This window comes from Arachis duranensis, chromosome 9 (assembly GCF_000817695.3).
Source record: "Arachis duranensis cultivar V14167 chromosome 9, aradu.V14167.gnm2.J7QH, whole genome shotgun sequence".
Lineage (NCBI taxonomy): Eukaryota > Viridiplantae > Streptophyta > Magnoliopsida > Fabales > Fabaceae > Arachis > Arachis duranensis.
Window position 1 is genome coordinate 16417619 of NC_029780.3, and position 20279 is coordinate 16437897.

General features: G+C 34.3%; 1 protein-coding gene, 1 long non-coding RNA gene and 2 pseudogenes across 4 annotated transcripts; 1 reads left to right on the forward strand and 3 right to left on the reverse strand.

Moving 5' to 3' along the window:
* Positions 1–386: 386 nt before the first annotated feature.
* Positions 387–3191, reverse strand: LOC107495045 (beta-carotene isomerase D27, chloroplastic). Of its 2 annotated transcripts, none has more exons than XM_016116107.3 (8): positions 2928–3191; positions 2699–2797; positions 2126–2230; positions 1605–1704; positions 1376–1467; positions 966–1046; positions 782–850; positions 387–691 (listed from the first exon to the last, which is right to left on the reverse strand). In XM_016116107.3, the coding sequence occupies exons 1-8, from the start codon at positions 3051–3053 to the stop codon at positions 554–556; spliced, it is 810 nt and encodes a 269-aa protein (XP_015971593.1). In that variant the 5' UTR covers positions 3054–3191; the 3' UTR covers positions 387–553. The 2 variants fall into 2 exon arrangements, with proteins under 2 accessions (XP_015971593.1, XP_052110778.1); XM_052254818.1 differs by having other exon boundaries at positions 1376–1494.
* LOC107495320 (DNA-directed RNA polymerase 1A-like) lies at positions 3133–5804 on the forward strand (annotated as a pseudogene).
* Positions 5805–6985: 1181 nt separating this feature from the next.
* LOC107495226 (uncharacterized) lies at positions 6986–11604 on the reverse strand (annotated as a pseudogene).
* Positions 11605–14700: 3096 nt separating this feature from the next.
* LOC127741644 (uncharacterized) lies at positions 14701–17243 on the reverse strand. Of its 2 annotated transcripts, XR_008002778.1 has the most exons (4): positions 17096–17133; positions 15658–15776; positions 15446–15560; positions 14701–15353 (listed from the first exon to the last, which is right to left on the reverse strand). It is a non-coding gene; the product is annotated as an uncharacterized LOC127741644 (long non-coding RNA). The 2 variants fall into 2 exon arrangements; XR_008002777.1 differs by having other exon boundaries at positions 15658–17243.
* Positions 17244–20279: the final 3036 nt, after the last annotated feature.

Genomic DNA, 20279 nt, shown 5'->3' on the forward strand with positions numbered 1-20279 from the left:
CAGAGTTAATCTCACTTGAACTCATTGAATCATGATTGGGTTTAGAAAATTGGAAATGAGGTTGAGGTTGCTGCATCATAGGTATGAGACTTGTCCATCATATTTGATTTTGTCGCCATTATTGGAAGCATTTGTTTTAGATTTCAAAATGATTGAACGCCACATATTGATAAATTGTGATACATGTGCGGACGTAAATAATTTAGGTATAGGCGATTTATGCTATCAAGTATCAAGGTTTCATACTTTAGTTGTTGAGCAATTCAGACATACAAACTATGACAGTTCGACTTATATGAGATAAAATTTGTATTCGGTCTGTGTTTTAACTTGTTTTTCTTAAATGTAAAAAGCGTTTCGCCAAGATTACTTGTTAAAAATACAAAAAAAAAATGTTTCTTAAATTTTGTATATATACTTAAAAAGTAATTTACAACTATGAAGCAAGAATATCCATAACCTCAGTTCCTTGCTCAAAGACAAGTTGGGGCAATAATGTGCATGGTATTTTGAAGCCATGTACATCAATGCTCTGAAAGCCCCTGACCAGAAGTTATGTCTTCGGGCACGTAGTTACATCTATATTTCGGGCAACTGTTCTTCGTTTTGCTGCATTCGGACATATTTCCAAGCAAGGTTCCTTCAAGACACTATCGTCCTCATGCGGTGGGGCAAGAACTCCGAATTTGAACTGCAAATTTATTTGGACATGGTAAGAAATTTATGATGGGAAGGTTTATCTCATAAAATGGAGATCCAGAAGAGATTATACAATACTTACCTGACAGCTGTAATCAGCAAAATTGGGTTCCATAAGTAATGGAACTCCCATATGATCCTTGAAGAACGTCTAGATCAAAAAAGGACTCAGACTAAATCATTGAAATAGTGCGGCATAATAATTCTATCTCGAAAGATTAATGTGAAAAACAAAATGTGGGTGAGAATGTTCAAGTATCACTAACCTGAGTTGGAAACTTACAAGTGTTGATACAAATACCAACACACTTGCTTTCCTCCAAGTACTTACATCTCTCCACAAACACCTTCAAGATTTTGAAAATGCATCACTTATACAACACATCTAAGATTATAAAGAGTATTGCTTCAAGTTTACAAAACTCAAAGGTGGCTGATTCGGTAACTTTCTTATGACAGAATAGAGACACAACTATTTCTAGAAAACAAAGTGATACAAAACGAAATAAAATATCTTTTCACCAGAGACAAAATTTGCCAATTTTTTATTTACCAAAACACAAGGAGAGTTGGGACAAAGATATTTTGTCTCTGCCAGTGTCTATGTATTTCTGTCCAAGAAACTTACCAAGCACAGCCAGAGAGATCAAGCACAGGCAAAAGTATAGGTAATCACCCCACTACTACATAAGGTTCCATCCGGTAGCTCCACGGAATTGACTTTGCATGGGCCCATGAGCCATTGACAAGTCAGTGCGGTGACCCTTGCTTCAAACCCAAAACATTTTAGGATATCTAACCAAGTTTCTTAGCCTATTATGTTCAGGGGAAGATCAGGCATGAATAAAGAATGGAAGGTGATTCATATGGGAAAAAAAAATGAGTTGGTATCTGATCAGACTCACCAACCATCATAGCAGCAATTTTGCCCCTTCCCAAAGGAGCTATAAAGATTTTATAGAGCTCCAAAAGGAATGGAGGGAACAGAGCCCTCAATACTCGTACCTGTCACAAGTCACAAAAGCAAGCCAGCGGACATGACAATCTAGAATTTATAAGAACATAGATTTGCGTGAAATAGTATAAATTTGACAACCTATGTTATGCATATAAATATAAGGATTAATGTCTTATAAGGCACTTGCCAAACTTTTTTGGTAAAAACAGTAGTAGAATTTTATTCTTACAAGTTATAATCTTGGGCAATGGCAATCATTATCTTGGAAATGATAAATTCTTATTTGGTCAGTTTATAATATAAAATAATTTCAAAAAATTGCACCCAAACCTTTTATTGCGCATTAGGAAGACTTCCAATTAGGAAAGAGATGAATGTTTAGGTTAATTCCAAAAGGATGACTGGTGGACAACATTGAAAAAAAAAAAATAAACAAACAAACAAAAACAAAAACAAAAAAGAAAGTACCGCTGCTTCTATGGTATCAGAATTTGTTTTGCCCTTCATCATTAGACGGTTCACAACTTCGATAAGCCCATCATATCCAGGTCTCTGTGAGTCCCATCCTACCTCCTGTTACAATCGGTACAAAACAGTTTACCACGTATAAATCTATGATGCAACAACTAAAAAAAAAACGAATTTTCAGGTAATATCCAATTTGGTTTCTGAAATTCTCTGAATTTACAAATTGTAAATCTCTAAACATCTCTAATTCAACAGTAGTTATCAGTTATCACAGTAAGGTAAGGTAACATGATTAAAACTTCAGTGTAATTAAATAAGTGTCCTAAATCAATTAGGACTTAACGCTGGCACTTAACTTATTATGCATTACCTCAACCAATGTCACTAATTAACAAAATTTAATTTTGATGCACCGTAAAATAGTATTATACATGTATTTAATTATATAATATCTCATTAGTAAAAATCTTTTATATTAATCGCATAAATAATCATAAAAAAGAAGGAATGTGGTTGTAAAATGCTTTACGGGTATCAAAAGTAAACTCAAATGAGAAAAAAAATGTTCATTACCTGTACCAATTTGTTGCGGAATAAATTGAGGAAAAAATCATCAAACACTCCGGGCTTGTATTCAGATTTTAGAACAGCAGTTTTAGCTTGTTCTTGTACCTGAATTCAATTCAATTAATTCACATTCTTAGGTTACCGTGCACTGCACAGAGGCTCCGTGAAACATAGATTTCCAAAGCGAATTGGGAGCAAGAGAAGAAAAGTGAAAAAATTAAAGGAAGATGCGCACCGTTTTGGACGAAGAAGAGCAAGAAACGCAAAACGGATTGTTCCGAAGAGGCTTCTGCTTAGGTTCGTGGAAAGAAGTTGTAAACCCCGTTGGGGCACGAGCAGCAACAAGGCCTAACGCTTTCATTTCTCTGCAAGACTTACGTAACAACTGTCTAAACTGAATTTAACACTACCTTTTTTTTTTAGTTTATCAGTTTATGGTGATGGGGTGTAAAGCAACTGGGTAAGTGGGCACCGGCGGAGAGTGTAGGTTTATTGGTTTTGCTTAAAAAGGAAATTTTTTACAATTTTTTTTGTAATTTCAAAAAAAATTTCGCTAGTTGTATTTATAAAATAGACCACGGATTTGTTACTCCCACTTTTATGTTTTTATGTGCTAATTTCGGTCTCGGTCTTTCTCTCGCACTTCTGTCCTTGCGAACTAGCCTTTTTAAGGTGGAGTTTTTCACTTTTCTTAGGTATTTAACATATTGTCATAATTTACCTCTCCTCGTTACTCTTTTTCAATAGACAACCTTTACTCCACACTACATTTATTATGCTTTTTCTTAATCTGCATTTTATTTGTGTATATTGATCATATTCTAATATTTGTAGAGCTTAAAAAGAACAAAAAAAAAAGGTTAAATTAATTTAAGTTTCGGGTTTGAAATTTCTCAAGAAAGAGAGAAAATTCCTAATAAACAACTCAGTCTTACAAATGTCATTTTCATGCAGAGTATTGCACATTATGCAAAAGGATGCTCAGGAAGATCCTACAATATTTTTCGATACCCTACATGCAAGGAGACTAGTTAATCAGGTTCTATGCCATCCTTTTGGTGTTACTTGGTGCATAAATGTAATCTCGTATTTTTTGAAAGAATAAGTTACAATTTCATCTGGAATCTTAGGTTCTTAAGGCATTTGAAAATAAATTTTCTAATCAGCAATTATAGTTCGTTTATTTATTGTTTTTTGTTCTCGTGTAGAAGCTGATTTTGATATGATCTTGTATACTGTTAGATGGATAGAAAATTGGTTAAGCAGACAATGATGACATTAGTATATGGTGTCACGTACATTGGTGCGCGGGAGCAGATAAAGAGGAGGTTGAAAGAAAGAGAATCCGATTTAGATGATGACGAACTCTTTGGCACTTCTTGTTATGCTGCAAAGGTGAGAGGGTGAAAATAATTCTGTATTATAGATATATATTATCCTTGTAGCATAACATGTATTGCTTGTTTAATCTCATTTCCTCCTGAGGTCTCCTTAACTACCTTGGAGGAGATGTTTCAAGGTGCACGGAATATTATGAAATGGCTTTGTGACTATGCAAAAGTATGTTACAATCTTTCTTCTACCTACATGTGTGATGCACATATTCTGATTCTTGTTTCGTCCTTTTGTTGTCGTCGTTGTATTAGTAACAGAATTGGTATGACAATGACCTTGAATAGGTAATTGCATCTGAAAATCAGCCAGTCCACTAGACCACTCCTCTTGGACTTCCTGTTGTGCAACTTTACCGGAAATTTGGAAGGCATATTGTAAATATAGTAGAATTTTCATGAAATATATTTCTCAGGATATGTTTGGATGGAGGATTATCATTTTATTCTTTCAATTTTTAAAAAAGAACTTCAAAATATTGTTTACTTTAAACCTCAATTCATCATCCCTTCCAAAATTCTCCATGCCAAATATACCCTCAAATTCTGAGTTTATGGCTTTATATAGGTTAATGCTATTATTATGTGATGGGTTACAGGTCAAAACTTCACTTCAGATGTTGACATCGCAACGAGAAACAGATAAGGTAAGCTTAACATCATGTATAGATATTTGGATCATTTACTTCGGAGGCAATTAGATTTTATCTATTAACTATTTTATGCTTTGCCCAAGGCATCTCTATTGATTATAATTTATAAGAAGTTATGATATGAAAATAACACCAAGATTCAAAACATAGGGAAGCTAAATAACATTGAAACTATTCAGAAATTTGTACTTCTTCAATGACCTAAATAACAGCTTAGGATTTAAATTTTTAACAATAATATGAAATTGTTTTGTTCTATAAATGTTCTAGGTCATGGCAAAGAGGCAGAGGACAGCATTTCCCTCAAATTTTGTTCACTCACTTGATGGTACTCATATGATGATGGCTGCGGTGGCCTGCAAAAAAGAAGGCTTGAATTTTGCAGGTTTTTGCTAGTTAGGTTCTTCTCATTCAGATTTGATTTATAATGATTAAAATGCTTACAAGGAGTGATTTCTGTTCATACATTTAGGGGTTCATGACTCATATTGGACACATTCGTGTGATGTGGATAGAATGAACAGAATACTCAGAGAGAAGTTTGTTGAACCCTATGAGACCCCAATACTGAAAAATGTATGGTTTAGATGTTAACGTCATTTACATGATATGCTATTATTTTTAATCTTTGGTATTCTTGGGAATATTTGAGGGGAAATTGATTTTATTATCTTTAGTTTCATTGGTATTTTCATACTTATTTGTGTAATTAAATAGTGGATACTTCTTTTGGTATTGTGCTTTGTTTTCTGCAACCTGAAACCTGGTTTAAATTTCTCAAAAAAAAAATCGCGGGAAAAACCATTCTATGTTTTTAGTAGATGGGGAAACTTATGTGACTAGATGCAAAGGTTGATATTAATGGTTAATTTATTTTATTTTATATTTGTATAAATAGCCTCTTTGTAATTTCTAAGTTATTGCTAGATCTGTTAACCTGTTCTTATTTGTGAGCAGTTAAAGGAGAGCTTCCAGGGATCTTTCTCAACATTAATGTTCCCCTCATTATCGGAACGGGGAGACTTCGACCTAAGGAAAGTTTTAGAGTCACCATATTTCTTCAACTGATCTTTCTGCAGCCCTCTGTAGGGCATGGACTCTTTTTTTAGGGTTTATTGACTGCATTCTGAGTTATTTCGACATGTGCATAATAGCGACAACAGTTCTTCCGAATGTGCTCGCAATACAACCCGTTCCTCAGTGGCATTATATATCTTTGAAGGGATCCAGGGTCTTGAGGAAGACTCTTGTCTGGTATGATAATATAAATTCACTCGTCCCACTGAAATTTTTGAGGGTATATGCCTTAACACCAGATAGAAGCTTTCGTAGCTTTTGCAACCATGATGCTTTCAAGAAAAAAATAGCCAAGGGATAAAGCTTGGCATTGCTAGTTAGTGAGTGTAGTAGTTATTAATTTTAAAAATTTGGGAAGAAATCTACGAATAAGTTCAGCTCACAAGTCTCCATGAAAACTATCCCAGGGATAGTTGCAAGACCATCTTTGATATCAAGAGAATAGCGAATGTGTACCTTAGATAAGGTTTTACATGTGTATTTTCTACAAGCTTTCTTTTGTAAATAATTAAATATAAAAGAAACATTCTTTTTTATTATTTTATAACATGTTTAAGATAATTTATTGTAGACATTATATGCACCAAAAATAGAAAAAGAATATGAGCCCTTTTTAGCTCATGAAATTTCAGAGACCAAATGACGTACTCATCTTTCCTTCCTTAAATAAACATCTTCATGCATATGGAAAAACAATGAAGATTTTTCATAAGCATCTATGTTTGCAAACCACCTTTAAGATGATGAAATATTGAAATGTCATTTCCCTATAACAATGGAGCCCTCCATTAATCCTCTTAACACCACACACCTACTTCAAATAAACTTTTACAGTGGCAGCAACAAAATTGTTTTCCAAATGACTCCATTCTGTACTTTAAAAAAAAAAAGAAAAAAACGAGAAAGTTACTTGTTAGTAGCATTCTGATATCCTGTGGCTGTACCAATGGTAAAGTGCATCTCAACTTGCCATGTCTGCTAAATACACTACTGTTGTAACTTAAACACCAAGTAACCTCATCGTCATCCTTCCACTTCCAATTGATAAAAGGATGCAGGTCAATGAGTTGTCCAACCAACTCTGCAGGTTCAATGAATCTTACCAGGTTCTTCCAAATCCTCCCTCGATATCCATTATTTCTTGAAATCGGCAACATTATGCATAAATCTGCTCAGTAGCCATATTTGTCATTCAAAGAAGTTCGTCCATCACCTGATTGTCTTGCACACACGATATAGGAAAATATGAACATTCTGAAAAAATGACAATCCAATCATATAGTAAGGACATTGAAACCAATTATGCTTACCTTGAGGGGGAACCCATGTGTCATCTGTCTGATCGTTCAAAAATAATGGTTTCTCAGGCCCAAGCACTCTTTTAGGCTTCCTCTTCTCCTCATCTTGGTTTTCCACATCATCAGTTGCATACAATCCCCTTTTGTGCTTTATAATAAAGCCACAGCATCCTCAGCCATTTTTTCACCCACAGGAGCAGAAGTCGATTGCCGAGTGACATCATTACTATTTGCACCTGTCATCTCAACTTGTTTTCTTTTCCTTAAAATCAAACCAGGAGCAGTAGACTCAATATTAGATTCTCTAGTCTTTGCATCATCACCTGAACCCAAAATTTTGTTCCTGTCCTTATAGTCAACGAACTGGTTGGACTCGTCCGTATCATGCAAATGGGCTATTGGTTGTTGGTTATCATCTGTAACCCTGTCCTCTAGAGCCCCAAGCCACTGGGGCTTTGGAACCGTGTATACAACATTCTCACCCTCCACTTTGTCACTTCCAGGTTTTGACTTGTCCAAATCCATAGTTGCATCTCTAGGTTTCCCTTCTTGTATGGAGTTATCTGCCTTTGCACAAGTGTCACTGATATTCTGGGTTTCCACAAGTGGTTTCTTCTTATCGACCTTATTACAAGATTCACTGATTTTCTGGGTTTTTGCTTGTGGTTTCTTTTTTAAGTTAGAGGCAACTTCTTGAGATTTGTTTGATTTGGGTTCTTGTGTTTTCGACTTCCTTTTCTTGACAGCTTCGCCTGTTGGGTCAACAATCTTCAATAAGTAGCAAATCCTATCCAACTCGAACTAAAGAGTTGACAATTCCTTCTCAAGCTGCACACTTTTGTCTTGAACTAACAACAACAACAAAATCAGCAAGGATAAGCTAACGTGTGCTAATGAAATGTCCAATTTAAGACTTATAATTGCACATAAAGTTAGAGTTTGAAGGAACGAGACAACTCATTTTCTAGCATTACTTCCAAACACATCAAAGCACACAATTGCATACAATGAATATGTGCAAATATAAGCAAGCAACCAAAAAAAGCAAACAAATATAACTCTTACCAAGTTGTGGATGAAAGTCCAGACATGTAAGCATCAAGGGAATCATCAACTTCATCTTGTTTGGCAAACTCTGATGACATCTTATTCTTTTCAATTATAAGAAACTCTTTCTTCTCATTCATCTCTTGGATAATGGCATCTTTTTTATCCAGAAGAGTATCAGCAGTCTCAATAGATTGGTTTTCACCAGGCTTCTGGCGAGAAGACGTTTTCTCTGTGCGGTCAAAAAATTCATCATCACCGTCGCTATACAATGCAAGTAATAACCATAGTCCTTTTAGTTTTAGTGCATCACTTTATACATATGGTATACATAAACCAAGATAGCACATGAAATATCAGATTTGCTCCACAGTCTAAAAGAACAGCTTCTCAAAAAGGAGATAAAAGCATGTAAATAGCATTAAGCAGTTCAGATTATGAGTATATCCTCTGTCAAAACCAAAAAATTCTAAAAATCACAGCATGTCACAAATTAAGCACAAAAAGAAAATAATGATAAAAAAAAAATCAAAGGTACAAGTTCTAAATGCAAACAAGAAACAAAGTGCTACTCAATACTTTATTACAATTAGAGAATATAGGAACTGCAACCTAGTTTCTTCATGCACTTCATCATAATAAACACAAGTTTATAAAAAGAAACACCATCTTACACCATCTTGAAGGTAAAATATTAACATCATTCTCGTTTTACTAACATCTAAATTTTCACAAATTTTACAAGCAACTTATGTCTCTTGCTACAATTCACACCTTATTTTCAAGATTTTTTCAAACCAGTATTCCTAAAACATTTGTATTATATCAAATACTACCAAACATTATCGAAACTTCAGACACCAGTTAAAATGTTGCATGATAAATTTCATGTTCCGGATATAAGGGTGGATGCTTCACGGACCAAGTGAAAGCCATGAAATGCATTCCTCATAAATGCTTACCATCTTATGCCATTATCAACTAAAGAGAAATAATTTTAAATAGTTCATCAATCTTTACTGGTCAGAAACATGTGTTCTGGACAAGCATTGTCTATTTACATAGATCCTTACATAGATAGAAATACTGAGTTAGGTACAAGTTATACTTGCATCGAGTCTCAAATTTATCATGAAATCCTACCAGAACAAGAGCATCTAAATTCACATAATTTTCATAGAAAAGACAATAAAATAAAATAAAACCTTACAAGAGTAGTTCGCAAGGGCAGAGGTGCGAGAGAAGGACCGAGACCGAAGTTAGTAGTGAAGAAGAAGAACAAAGCGGCAATATATACGAAGAGAAGGGGAAAAGAGGAATACTAAAAAGGATTGTCTCATTTGGAGAAAGGTGAAGAATGAATGATAAACCCTAGTAGAAGTAACTGATTCATCTCTTAAAAATTTTGATTGAACGAGAAAAAAAATATAAAAAGTAAAAAACAGAGAGACAAATTTTAATTATTGATTTTTCCGAAAACAAAAACACAGGATCTAATTTATAAATATTTTTATGTTGGTTAACCTTACTCCCACATAAAAGTGATAGTAACAAATCTGTGGCCTATTAAATAATCGAATTAAACATATCAAATTATTTATTAGTTTTACTTTATGTGAGTGGCCACTTTCTAAAATAGTTTTTTATACATTATTTAAAAATAAAAATTTAGAATTAATCTTTTTTTAATTATTTATTATTTATTCTTTTACAACCATTAATCGAGATTTCGTATTCTTTCTATATTCATTATATTCATCGAGCCTCTATTTCCATCCGAATTTTTGAGTTAATGTTTGAAAACCTAATTTTGTCTTATTGTCGATCTTTAAAACCTTGAGTGGCTGAATCTTCTCTCTATTTATTTCTCTCTGCATCCATTATATTCTTCAAGCCTCTTCTTCGATCGAAATTTCCGTTTTGAGGTTATGAAAATTAATTTTGCCTCTTTTTTTTTGTCAATATTTAAAACGTTGAGTCGATGGATTTTTTTATTGATTTTTGTTTGGTTTGTGAATATTTTTTATTTTTTAAATTTTATAAAAAAATAAATAAAAAAATTTATTTATTTATTTTTTTTATAAAATTTAAAAAATAAAAAATATTAAAAATAAAAATACAAATACAAATAAAACATACTTTAATAAGGTGTTTGAAAATTTTTTAAAATTTAATTTCTATGAAAAATGAATTCAATTTTAGTATTTCAAATAAAAATATTTAAATTAGTATAGATGGAATTCAATTTAATTCCATTGTTTTCTCTCAAAATCAATTTCAGTTCAAATAGGTTTAATTTAAAATTCTATTCTATTGAAATTTTACTTAAAATTTAAAATGTCTAAAATGTCTTTATCATCTATTTACTTCTTTTTTTTTTAACTCACTTTCTCTCAATGCCTCCCACATTTCAACAGACACTCCGTCTTCTCTCACCACCTTCATTCTATTTTCTTCTCTTTCCTTCCACTCACTTAATATAATATATACTTTTATTTTTTGAAAGACCTACTATATATTATCATGGTACAAAGGGTTTAGGAAATAAAAGAAGAATTATTCAGAAAAATATTATTTGTTATTATTCTCACTTGTGATTACAACCTTCTTACCAATATATAAACCAAGAGTATGTTAATGAGTACGTTAATTATGAAATAATATCCTAATAAATTACATTGAATTTTTTTACCCTCTTTGATATTTTCTGATTTTGTTTCCTAATTATGATATTCTAATACTCCCCTTAAGGTGAGTAGTGGGATCACCAATACTTAGCTTGGTTAGTACTTTAGTAAGGGCTTGTCTTGAAATCGCTTTAGTAAGAATATCAGCCAACTGATCTTCTGATCTCACAAATAGAAGCTCAATAATGCCATTCTCAATTTTTTCTTTGATAAAGTGTCGATCCACCTCAACATGTTTTGTTCTATCATGTTGTACGGGATTCTCTGAAATGATAATTGCGGTTTTGTTGTCACATTTCAACCGGCTTGGCAATTGTGGTGGAAACCCAATTTCATTCATCAATTTTCTTATTCACAATACTTCAGTTATGCGTTTAAAGATCCTTCGAAATTCTGCCTCTGCACTTGAAAGTGCTACAACTTTCTACTTCTTACTTCTCCAAGTTACCAGGTTGCCTCCAAAGTGTAAAGCAACCAGCCCGCCCAATCTGCGTCAGTATATGCCTCAACTTTCAAATGACCATTCTTTTTTAATATGACTCCACTTCCTGGAGCTCCCTTCAAATATCAAACTATTCTCATGGCGGCTTCCATACGATCTTCTTGTGGCTTATGCATAAACTGACTTACTATTCCCACAGCATAAGCTATGTCAGGCCGAGTATGGGATAAGTAAATTAGTTTCCCAACCAGCTGGTACCTGTCCTTATCTGCTAGGGTGGCACCTTCTGCTATCTTCAACTTGTGATTAACTTGCATGGGCGTATCTATTGGTTTGTAATTCACCATTCATGTTTCTGCCAGAAGGTCCAAAATGTACTTTCTTTGAGAGATAAAAATTCCTTTGCTGGAACGTAGAACCTCTATTCCTAAGAAATATTTTAGTCTTCGCAAATCCTTTATTTCAAAGTTTGTAAATATGTTCCTTCTCAATTTTGTAATTTCGTCAGCATCACTTCCCGTTATGATCATATCATCCACATAGATTATTAGGCAAGTGGTTAAATCTCCCCGTTTTTTCAAAAAAAGGGTATGATCAGAGTTTCTTTGCTTGTACCCATACCTTTTCATGACCAATGTAAATCTTCCAAACCAGGCACATGGAAATTGTTAAAGCCCATAAAGAGCCTTCTTTAACCGGCAAACTTCATGTTTTCTAAATCCCGTTGAGAAACTTGGAGGAGCTTCCATGTACACTTCTTCTTTCAACTCTTCATGCAAGAAAGTATTCTTAACGTTAAATTGATGGAGTGGCCAATCTTCATTTGCTGCAACTGAAAATAACACCCTGATAGTATTAATCTTTGCAACCGGTGAAAAAGTTTCAGTGTAGTCGATACCATAGGTCTGTATATAACCATTGGCCACTAACCTTGCCTTGTACCATTCAATGGTGCCATCTGCCTTGTGTTTAATGGTGAAAACCCATTTGCACCCGACTGACTTTTTTCCTATCGGTAGGATACACTTCTCCCAAGTTCTGTTCTTCTCTTGAGCTTCCATTTCTGTATTCATGGCTTTTCACCATTCAGCTTTCTCATTGGCTTCCCGGACAGTTCTTGGAATGTCTTCTATCAAGAGTGTGGTAGAAAAAGCCTTTGCAATATTTGCTATTCCTTCTCTAGCCATCCTTATCGGATATCTTGAGTTACGGGAAACATGTTCTGGTGAGTACTGATTAGGAGGCATTCCTCTGTTATTGTTAGTGGCCTCATTAAAGGTATTAGGCTCTGGTTCTTTATGTTCCAGTGCTATACTGTTATTGTTAGTGGCCTTATTAAAAACAAGGAGTAAATTATCAGATTGGCAATTACTTACCTTTTGTCTGACATTCTCAACAGGACTCTCACTGGTTGTATGTACCAAGTTATTTTCTACGTTGAGTGAAGTATGCTCGGTAGCTCCATCTACTTGCTCTGTTTGAACAGTTTTTGGGCAACAAATATTATTTAACCAACTTGGTGGTTCGTTATTGTTCTCTCCCTGAATGCTATGTTGGCGGCTGAAATAAAATTTGGATTCTAAAAAATCACAATCTATGGACACATGAATACGATGAAAGATTGGATTATAGCACCTATACCCCTTTTGGTGTGTAGCATATCCAACGAAAATATATTTTTCTACACAAGGATCAAATTCGGTTCTATTGACTTTGGGGATATGGATAAAGACAGAATATCCAAATACTCGAGGTGGTAAGGTTAGAAGGCGGGATTGGAGTCTGAGTAGCCAAGATTTGTAAGGGTGTTGTGTGGTGGAGAACTTGGGTAGATAGACGATTCAGTAAGTAGGCAGAGGTCGCTATAGCTTCAGGCCAAAAGGTTTTTGGAACTTGTGCATCAAAAAGCATGGCTCGGGTCATCTCAAGTAACTTACGATTTCGCCGCTCAGCCACACCATTTTGTTGGGGTGTATTTGGGTAGGAAGTTTGATGGATAAGACCATTTTTTATAAAAAAATCGCGCATTCATTGGTTTATAAATTCTCCACTATTATCTGAGTGAAGTACTTGGATTTTCTTGTTGAATTGAGTTTGAATAATTTGATAGAAAGCAAAGAATTTATCAGGCACTTCAGATTTGTGTTTTAAAAAATATACCCAAGTCATGCAAGAGAAATCGTTCACAAATAACACAAAATATTGAAAATTATTATGGAAAATAGGGACTGGACCCCACATATCAGAATGTATTAGAGAAAACTGGAATTGACTCTAGTGTTGGTTGGAGGAAAAGAAACTCTGTAATTTTTTGCACGAATACAAGTTTCACATTTGAGGGGTTCAGTGCTACTTGTAAAAATACTAGGAAATAAAAACTTGAGGTACCCAAATGTAGGATGTACGAGACGCTTATGCCATAACCAAAGTTGCCCAGTAACCGTTCCATGAGCAAGCATGGCATGACCCTGGTGTGATACTTCATCGACGTAGTAAAGACCTTTTCGCTCAGTACCACACCCAATGATCTCCTTCGTAAGAATGTCCTGTAAAAGACAAAAAGTAGAGTACATGAGTACCACACAATTTAGTTCCTTTGTTACTTGACTAATAGACAATAATTTTGATGATAGTGCATGGACATAGAGGCAATTTTTTAGTTTCAAATTTTTTGAAAAAGTAATGGAGCCTCCTCCTTTAACGTTAATTAATTCTCCACTAGCTGTTTCAATATGGGCTTTTGAGGGTATAGTCAAGCTGTTAAAATCATGGAGGTCATGAGTCATAGTATCGGTAGCCCACAACTAGAAAATTGTTTAATACAGACAGATTTGGTCTTTATTCCAGACAGATTTTTGGTTACCGATAAAATTATCGACGGATTTTGTCCCTCTGTAAAAGCCTCGTCAAAAATTATTTACCGATGGATTTTTTTCGTCGGAAAATTATCGAATGATTTTTACCAGTTACCGACGGATTTTCCCTTTGTAAGTTCTCCATCCATTTCCCTGAAACGTCAAACTTTTCGACGGATTTTTCGTCGGTAATTATAGACAAATTTTTCGACAGATTTTTCATCGATAATTACAGATGGATTTTCCGTCGGTAATTGGAACCTTGGAAAACCATTCCAAACTCTAAATATAGACAGAAAATCCATCTAAAAATCCGTCGGTAAGGTAAAATAATTTTTTTTTATTTTTTCATTGCAAAATAAACTTGTTTTCATACAAAATAAATATAAATTTAATAAATACAAATTTTTATCTATTTTTTATTCGAATATTTATAATATTTCAAAAAATAAACAAATTCATCGTATTATCAAACTAAAAGAAAAATACTATAAACAAACAAGTCAATATAATTCAAAACATAAACAAAGTGTATTGATACATCACCTATAAAAATAGATAACAACCATTCATCAACAAAGTGTATTGAGTAAATTAAAAGTTGTTAATGGGTATCCAAAGGGCTCTAAATAATTTTTCTCATACTAGTAAATTAAAAGACCTATGCTACAAGCAACTCCTATTCAATTTTCTAACTCATTTGAACAATTTTCGCTGCTCTAATAATTAACTTGTAACATAGGATTCATTAGATGAAGTTGGTGAAGGAGGTCCTGTGTTAATTCTACTTATCTCATCTGCAAACTTGCTCTTTCTACTGCTACTGCTCTCCATCATCCCAGCTTTTTGCACACGGTCACAAATGTTCTCTAAGACCAAATCATCCATGTGCTGAAATAGTAGTACCTGAAAAAATTAAATTTTTTTAGCATCCAATGCCTGTTCACCCCTTTAGAGTTTGGGCTAGTTCAGTTCATATCTTTAGGACCCAAAAGAGAATTAACATCTCAAGTAGCTGATATGTATCAAAATCATGAAAGACATTTACTAGAAACAGAACCAGGCAGCTGATGTTACATTACTGAAGCAAGCTAGAACTATGGGGACACCATCACATGGTCCATCCACACCGGGAATGAAGTCCATTCTTAGGCCAATCTAGTTATAGGGTCTCACAATTGTGAACTTGAGGCCATTCTCTGCATGCTCAGCTATAGTTTTGCACAGCAATATAATTAAGTTAACAAAGAAAATAAAATCTAATTATAGCTAACCATAAAAGAGAAAAAAATATATTATTTACCTTATATTAGCCTATCAGTCATTTGCTTTGCACAGGCATAAGACCATCTCTGCTTCTCTACTGGACCAAAGATACAAGGATTGACGTCTTTCTTTAGCATATAGTATTTAAGATCCTGCAGCATGAAAAAAGTAAGGGTTTATACAAGGGTACCAGCATCATATTAACCTAAATCCTCCATTTCTTTTGGAATTCTTTGCACCAGAAGATACCTAAGCAACGAACTTTGACAATTATGCCCTGGCTTTCCAATATGGAGTCAACATATAGGCCAGAACCAGCACAAGTGATGCAAAGCACAGCACCTTTAGCTTCGCAATATGGAATGAAACTTGACACAGATTGAAACAATAGGAAATAGTTATCTATGAGGTACATTAAGTGAAATTTGCAATCAAGATTTATTTACTACCATGTAGTTCTCAGGTTCTAATAGCTCAAATATGGTTTAGGCAAACTGTGATTGGATTTCAGAAACAGAATCGTCATTTTTCTGATCATAAGTCATTGAAGTGAACCGTCGGTTTACACTTTCAATAGGAGCATTGGAATAAATTAACAAACAGAAAATATTATAAATTAAACAAAACACATTAGAAGCAAATTCCAAAACCAATGTAAAAAAATCAAAGGTAAAAGTGGCCTCACTCTCCAAACAATAATTATAAACCAACTTTAATTAAAGGTAAATTAAAAAAAAGAACATTACCTCACTTTTCAAGTATTTTAATTCTCATATCTAGAATTTTGGTTCCCATTGATTCAAAACTGAATTGTTAAAGCTAAGCTCCAGTTTGATTCTTCTTTTGCCATTGAAGCAAATAAATAACAAACTTTTCCATTATTATACTTTTCTCTACTATTCAATTTCTCCATCCCAAAAAATACAAACAAAAAAACACACGTACGTACGCACAGGTTCATTCTATTTATATGCATTCATTACTTTACTGCATTCACTGGCACTAGAATAAAGGGCTACAAATTGATTCAGACTCTTCCTATTTCTTTTCAATCATGCTAGGTGTATAGTGTATATTAAATGTAAACTTTCTCTAAATGTAAACTTGCAATTTGTCATGAGTTTGTACTTAATTTATTTCCTAATGCTTGAAACATATCTTATTCAGATTATTCTCCTTTGTAACATGGCATTTTTATGGTTCAAAATTTGGAAAAAAAATTATCAAATCAATTGAAACTGATCTACCTTTTTATCATTGCAAACTTGGAAGTACCTTGTTATTCCCCTAATTCTCTATTCTGCTAAGAAACTACATCCATTTGTTATCCGTGAAGATCATCGCGTTAGCATGATTAAGGTCTATGTTAGCTTTTTCTTTCTAGTTTTGCATCATGAAGCAAGACACATTATTAATGATTGGGAATAAATTTCAGGCAATATTATACACATGAAATGATAGCTCAGATCAAAATTCAAATAAAGCATCTACGCTTATAAGATTATTTAGTTATGGCAAATGAACCAAGCATTGAAAACACAAAACAATATTTAATTAAGGGAATTAGGGAAACATAGCATTTTTTGTTCAGGGTGGCCACCTTGAAGAATCAATGGAAATAACTAATTATTATTACAATTTATTTGTTTATTAACATAAATCATGACATGGAGTTGTGGGGACAAACCTTATGGAAGTTGAATATCAAGTCCAGTACATAGACCTGCAAATGGTGATGCAAGCAATACTGAATTAGAAAGATTTGAGAAAATGCTATATTCTGAGGAAGAGAAGAATGGTACATTAGGGTCTGAATGGTATTAATTGTTACCTTTAGAGGTAATTAGAAAGATATGAGAAAACGTTATATTCTGAGGAAGAGAAGAATGGTACATTAGGGTCTGAATGGTATAAACAAACTCAAATTCATTAACCTTGATTTCAAATTTATACCCTCAAAAAAGATAGAGAATGAAATATGAAGTGTTTTTTAGAGCGAAGAAGCTCTGTTCAAGGTCATGGATGAAATCACCTTCGTTCTTTGACAAGAAGAGCTTGATGCGATGGTAACTCTAAAACATGGTTCAAACCTCATCTTTGTTCCTCTGCTTGGTGACGACCTCATCCTGTGACAGAGGCGGAGGAGGAGAAGTAGGCAGACGAGCTACGGTTTGAGGAGATTGTGGCGGCGGTGCAAGCAGCGGTGGTGTGGCAGTGGGGATTCCGGAGAGTGTCGTGCTTTTGCTTCTTCAATGGCTGCTCGGCGGACACCATTGGTTATGGTTAGTGCCGCTGAATGAGCAATCGGTGCTGTTGTTTTATAAAATTGCGAAGGTAGAAAAAGTGAACGCAGGAGAAGGTGAAAAGGATGGGGACGAAGGCGACGAAGACGGTGGCAGAGAAATGCACATTAGGGTTCGAAATGGAACGACATGAGCAACACATATAGAAGAGCCAAGAAGGGGTTTGACGAGGCAATGGAAGTTCAGTGCAATTGAGGTTCGGTGTGGCGGCGGCGCAAGGTGTTGTGGCGCAAGGTGCGACGGTGGTGCAAGGCTGAGAAGCGCCACCAATAGAGCATTTGGAGGGGAGGGTGTGGAGGCGCGGGGGAAGAATATGTGAAATGAGGAGGAGTTCGTAACGCCGAACTTTATTTTAATATTTCCGACAGAAAATTTTAAATTACAAATAGATTTTATGTCTGTAAATGCATCATTTTTGTTCATTTAATTACAGACGAATTTTTTGTCGGTAATCATTTTTCACGAAAAAATTAATTTTTTCGACAGAATTATCGACAGATTCTTTTTTCCATCTGTAATTTATGCTAATTTATTTTTTTTGTTTCCGACAAAAAATCTCTCGCAAATTCCGTCTGTATTTCCGTGGAATAAAATTCGTCGAAAATATCCATCTGTAATAACTAATTTTCTAGTAGTGGCCCCCCAATCGAAAATTCATTCATTTATTTTTTTAATTGGATTCAGATTTTGGGTCTCCCTTTCATATTGAGTCGCGGAGTAGTCCTTGCCCTTACCACCGCTATTGTCTTACTATCGCGACTTGCTTCCTCTCTTCTGGCCTCGCCAGTACTACTGGTGACCTCTGGGCCCTGGAGTGCTCACAGTGGCTGCTCCCTTACTCTGATTTCTCGATGACTTGGGATTGTTTTTCCACCAATTTGGGTAACCCACAATCTTAAAGCAATTTTCTTTGGTGTGTTTCTTCTTTCTTCTTCCACCAATTCCTTTTTAATCTGAGTTGCCCATAATGGATAATTATCTCCATTTAATTTGAAACCAATTGACAAATTGTCAAAATTGGTTTGTGATGATCGCATGCTAAGACTATTGCTTAGCATATTTGCAATTTGTAATGTCAATTCGTCAAAAATGGTTGATTTTGAGTTTCTAAAACCTAACTCTGCTCTGATACCATGTTACCATGGTACAAAGGGTTTAGGAAAGAAAAGAAGAATTATTTAGAAAAATATCATTTGTTATCATTCTCACTTGTGATTATAAGGTTCTTACCAATATATAGACCAAGAGTATGCTAATGAGTACGCTAATTATGAAATAATATCCTAATAAATTACATTAATTTTTTCTGACCCTCTTTAATATTTTTCTGATTTTGTTCCCTAATTATGATATTCTAATACTATATAGATAAAAAAATATCCACACGTATAAATTTTATGTATTTAGCTTAGATTAATGATACTAAGCGTTTGTCAATACATCTAAATATTTTAAATGAAGTTGTATCAATTATGAAACCAGCAGAAAGTGACATAATTTTGTTCTATTTTAATAACATAAATTAGTTGTTGTAATTTACCATTAATAACTAGCTTTTTTTTAACTTGATGTGTTATTAGACCACTCAACAAATTGGTTTTTGATAGTTCATGTGTGTTTTTTTGTTGATAATTTGTCATTAAAATCAATTATAAAGAACCATTTATTTTTTTAATTAATAATAATGTTTAAAATTTAATATTTTTAGATTAATTTAATTTTTATTTTTTGAAAAGACATGAACAAATTTTAATGGAAAAAATTAGTTAAAAAATATAATTTTTAATTATTTCATATATAATAATAAATAAATACATTTGTTATTTAAATATGATGTGTTTCGAGGGTTATCTGAAACGTTGATTTGTGCTTGGACATGAGGTCCAAATTCTTTTGTATGGCAACGTCCGACTTGATGTGCCGAGGTGCCACCTGTCCGATTTCCTCGTGCGGAGGTGGGGGTCGTACCTGCAAGAGACTCTAATGCTTAAGTTAGCAAGGACTTTAGACAGGTTTTTAGTAGATTAGAACGTACCTTATACCTGAGGAGTGTCAGTGTATTTATAGTAGAGTCAGTAACCACCTTTGTTGGAGTAGTTCCATCTTTATTGATGGATAAATGTTTCCTTTATCTTGGGAGTCTGTTAAGATCTCCCTTTTAGATGTACCGGAGGGATATTCGAGGTAGTTACTTGGTTGGGCAAGTAGAGCTGGACCCCTCTATCGGTGTCCAACCTCTTAGAGGTCGGGTATGGGATAGAGGCCACCTTCTAAGGTTGGGCCCTTTATCTGTATTGGGTCTCGCTTAATGTTTTGGACCAAGGTATGAACAGTGCCTCTCTACTTGAGTCCAAACTTTAGAGAAGTCGGGCCCAAGCATTTTGACTTTGACGTTGGTCACCTGATTGTTTTTGAAATTTTGAACGTTACCCCCTTTAAATGGGGAACAAACGTTACGCGACAGTTTCTCTTGGATTCCACGCATATTTTGATGAGGGTAGTAACGGCGGCTATGCCCCTGTCTCCCTTTATAAGGTGTTATCTGTTCTCCTTTTCCTCTTTTTACAT

What these genes read in the sequence shown, in the direction of transcription:
- LOC107495045 (XM_052254818.1), bottom strand. Translation starts at nt 3,053, where the DNA reads ATGAAAGCGTTAGGCCTTGTTGCTGCTCGTGCCCCAACGGGGTTTACA. An exon ending in GAACCTTATGTAGTAGTGGG is followed by an intron (nt 1,047 to 1,375) that starts GTGATTACCTAT and finishes AAAATCTTGAAG; the next exon opens with GTGTTTGTGGAGAGATGTAA. An exon ending in TTGCTGATTACAGCTGTCAG is followed by an intron (nt 692 to 781) that starts GTAAGTATTGTA and finishes ATAAATTTGCAG; the next exon opens with TTCAAATTCGGAGTTCTTGC.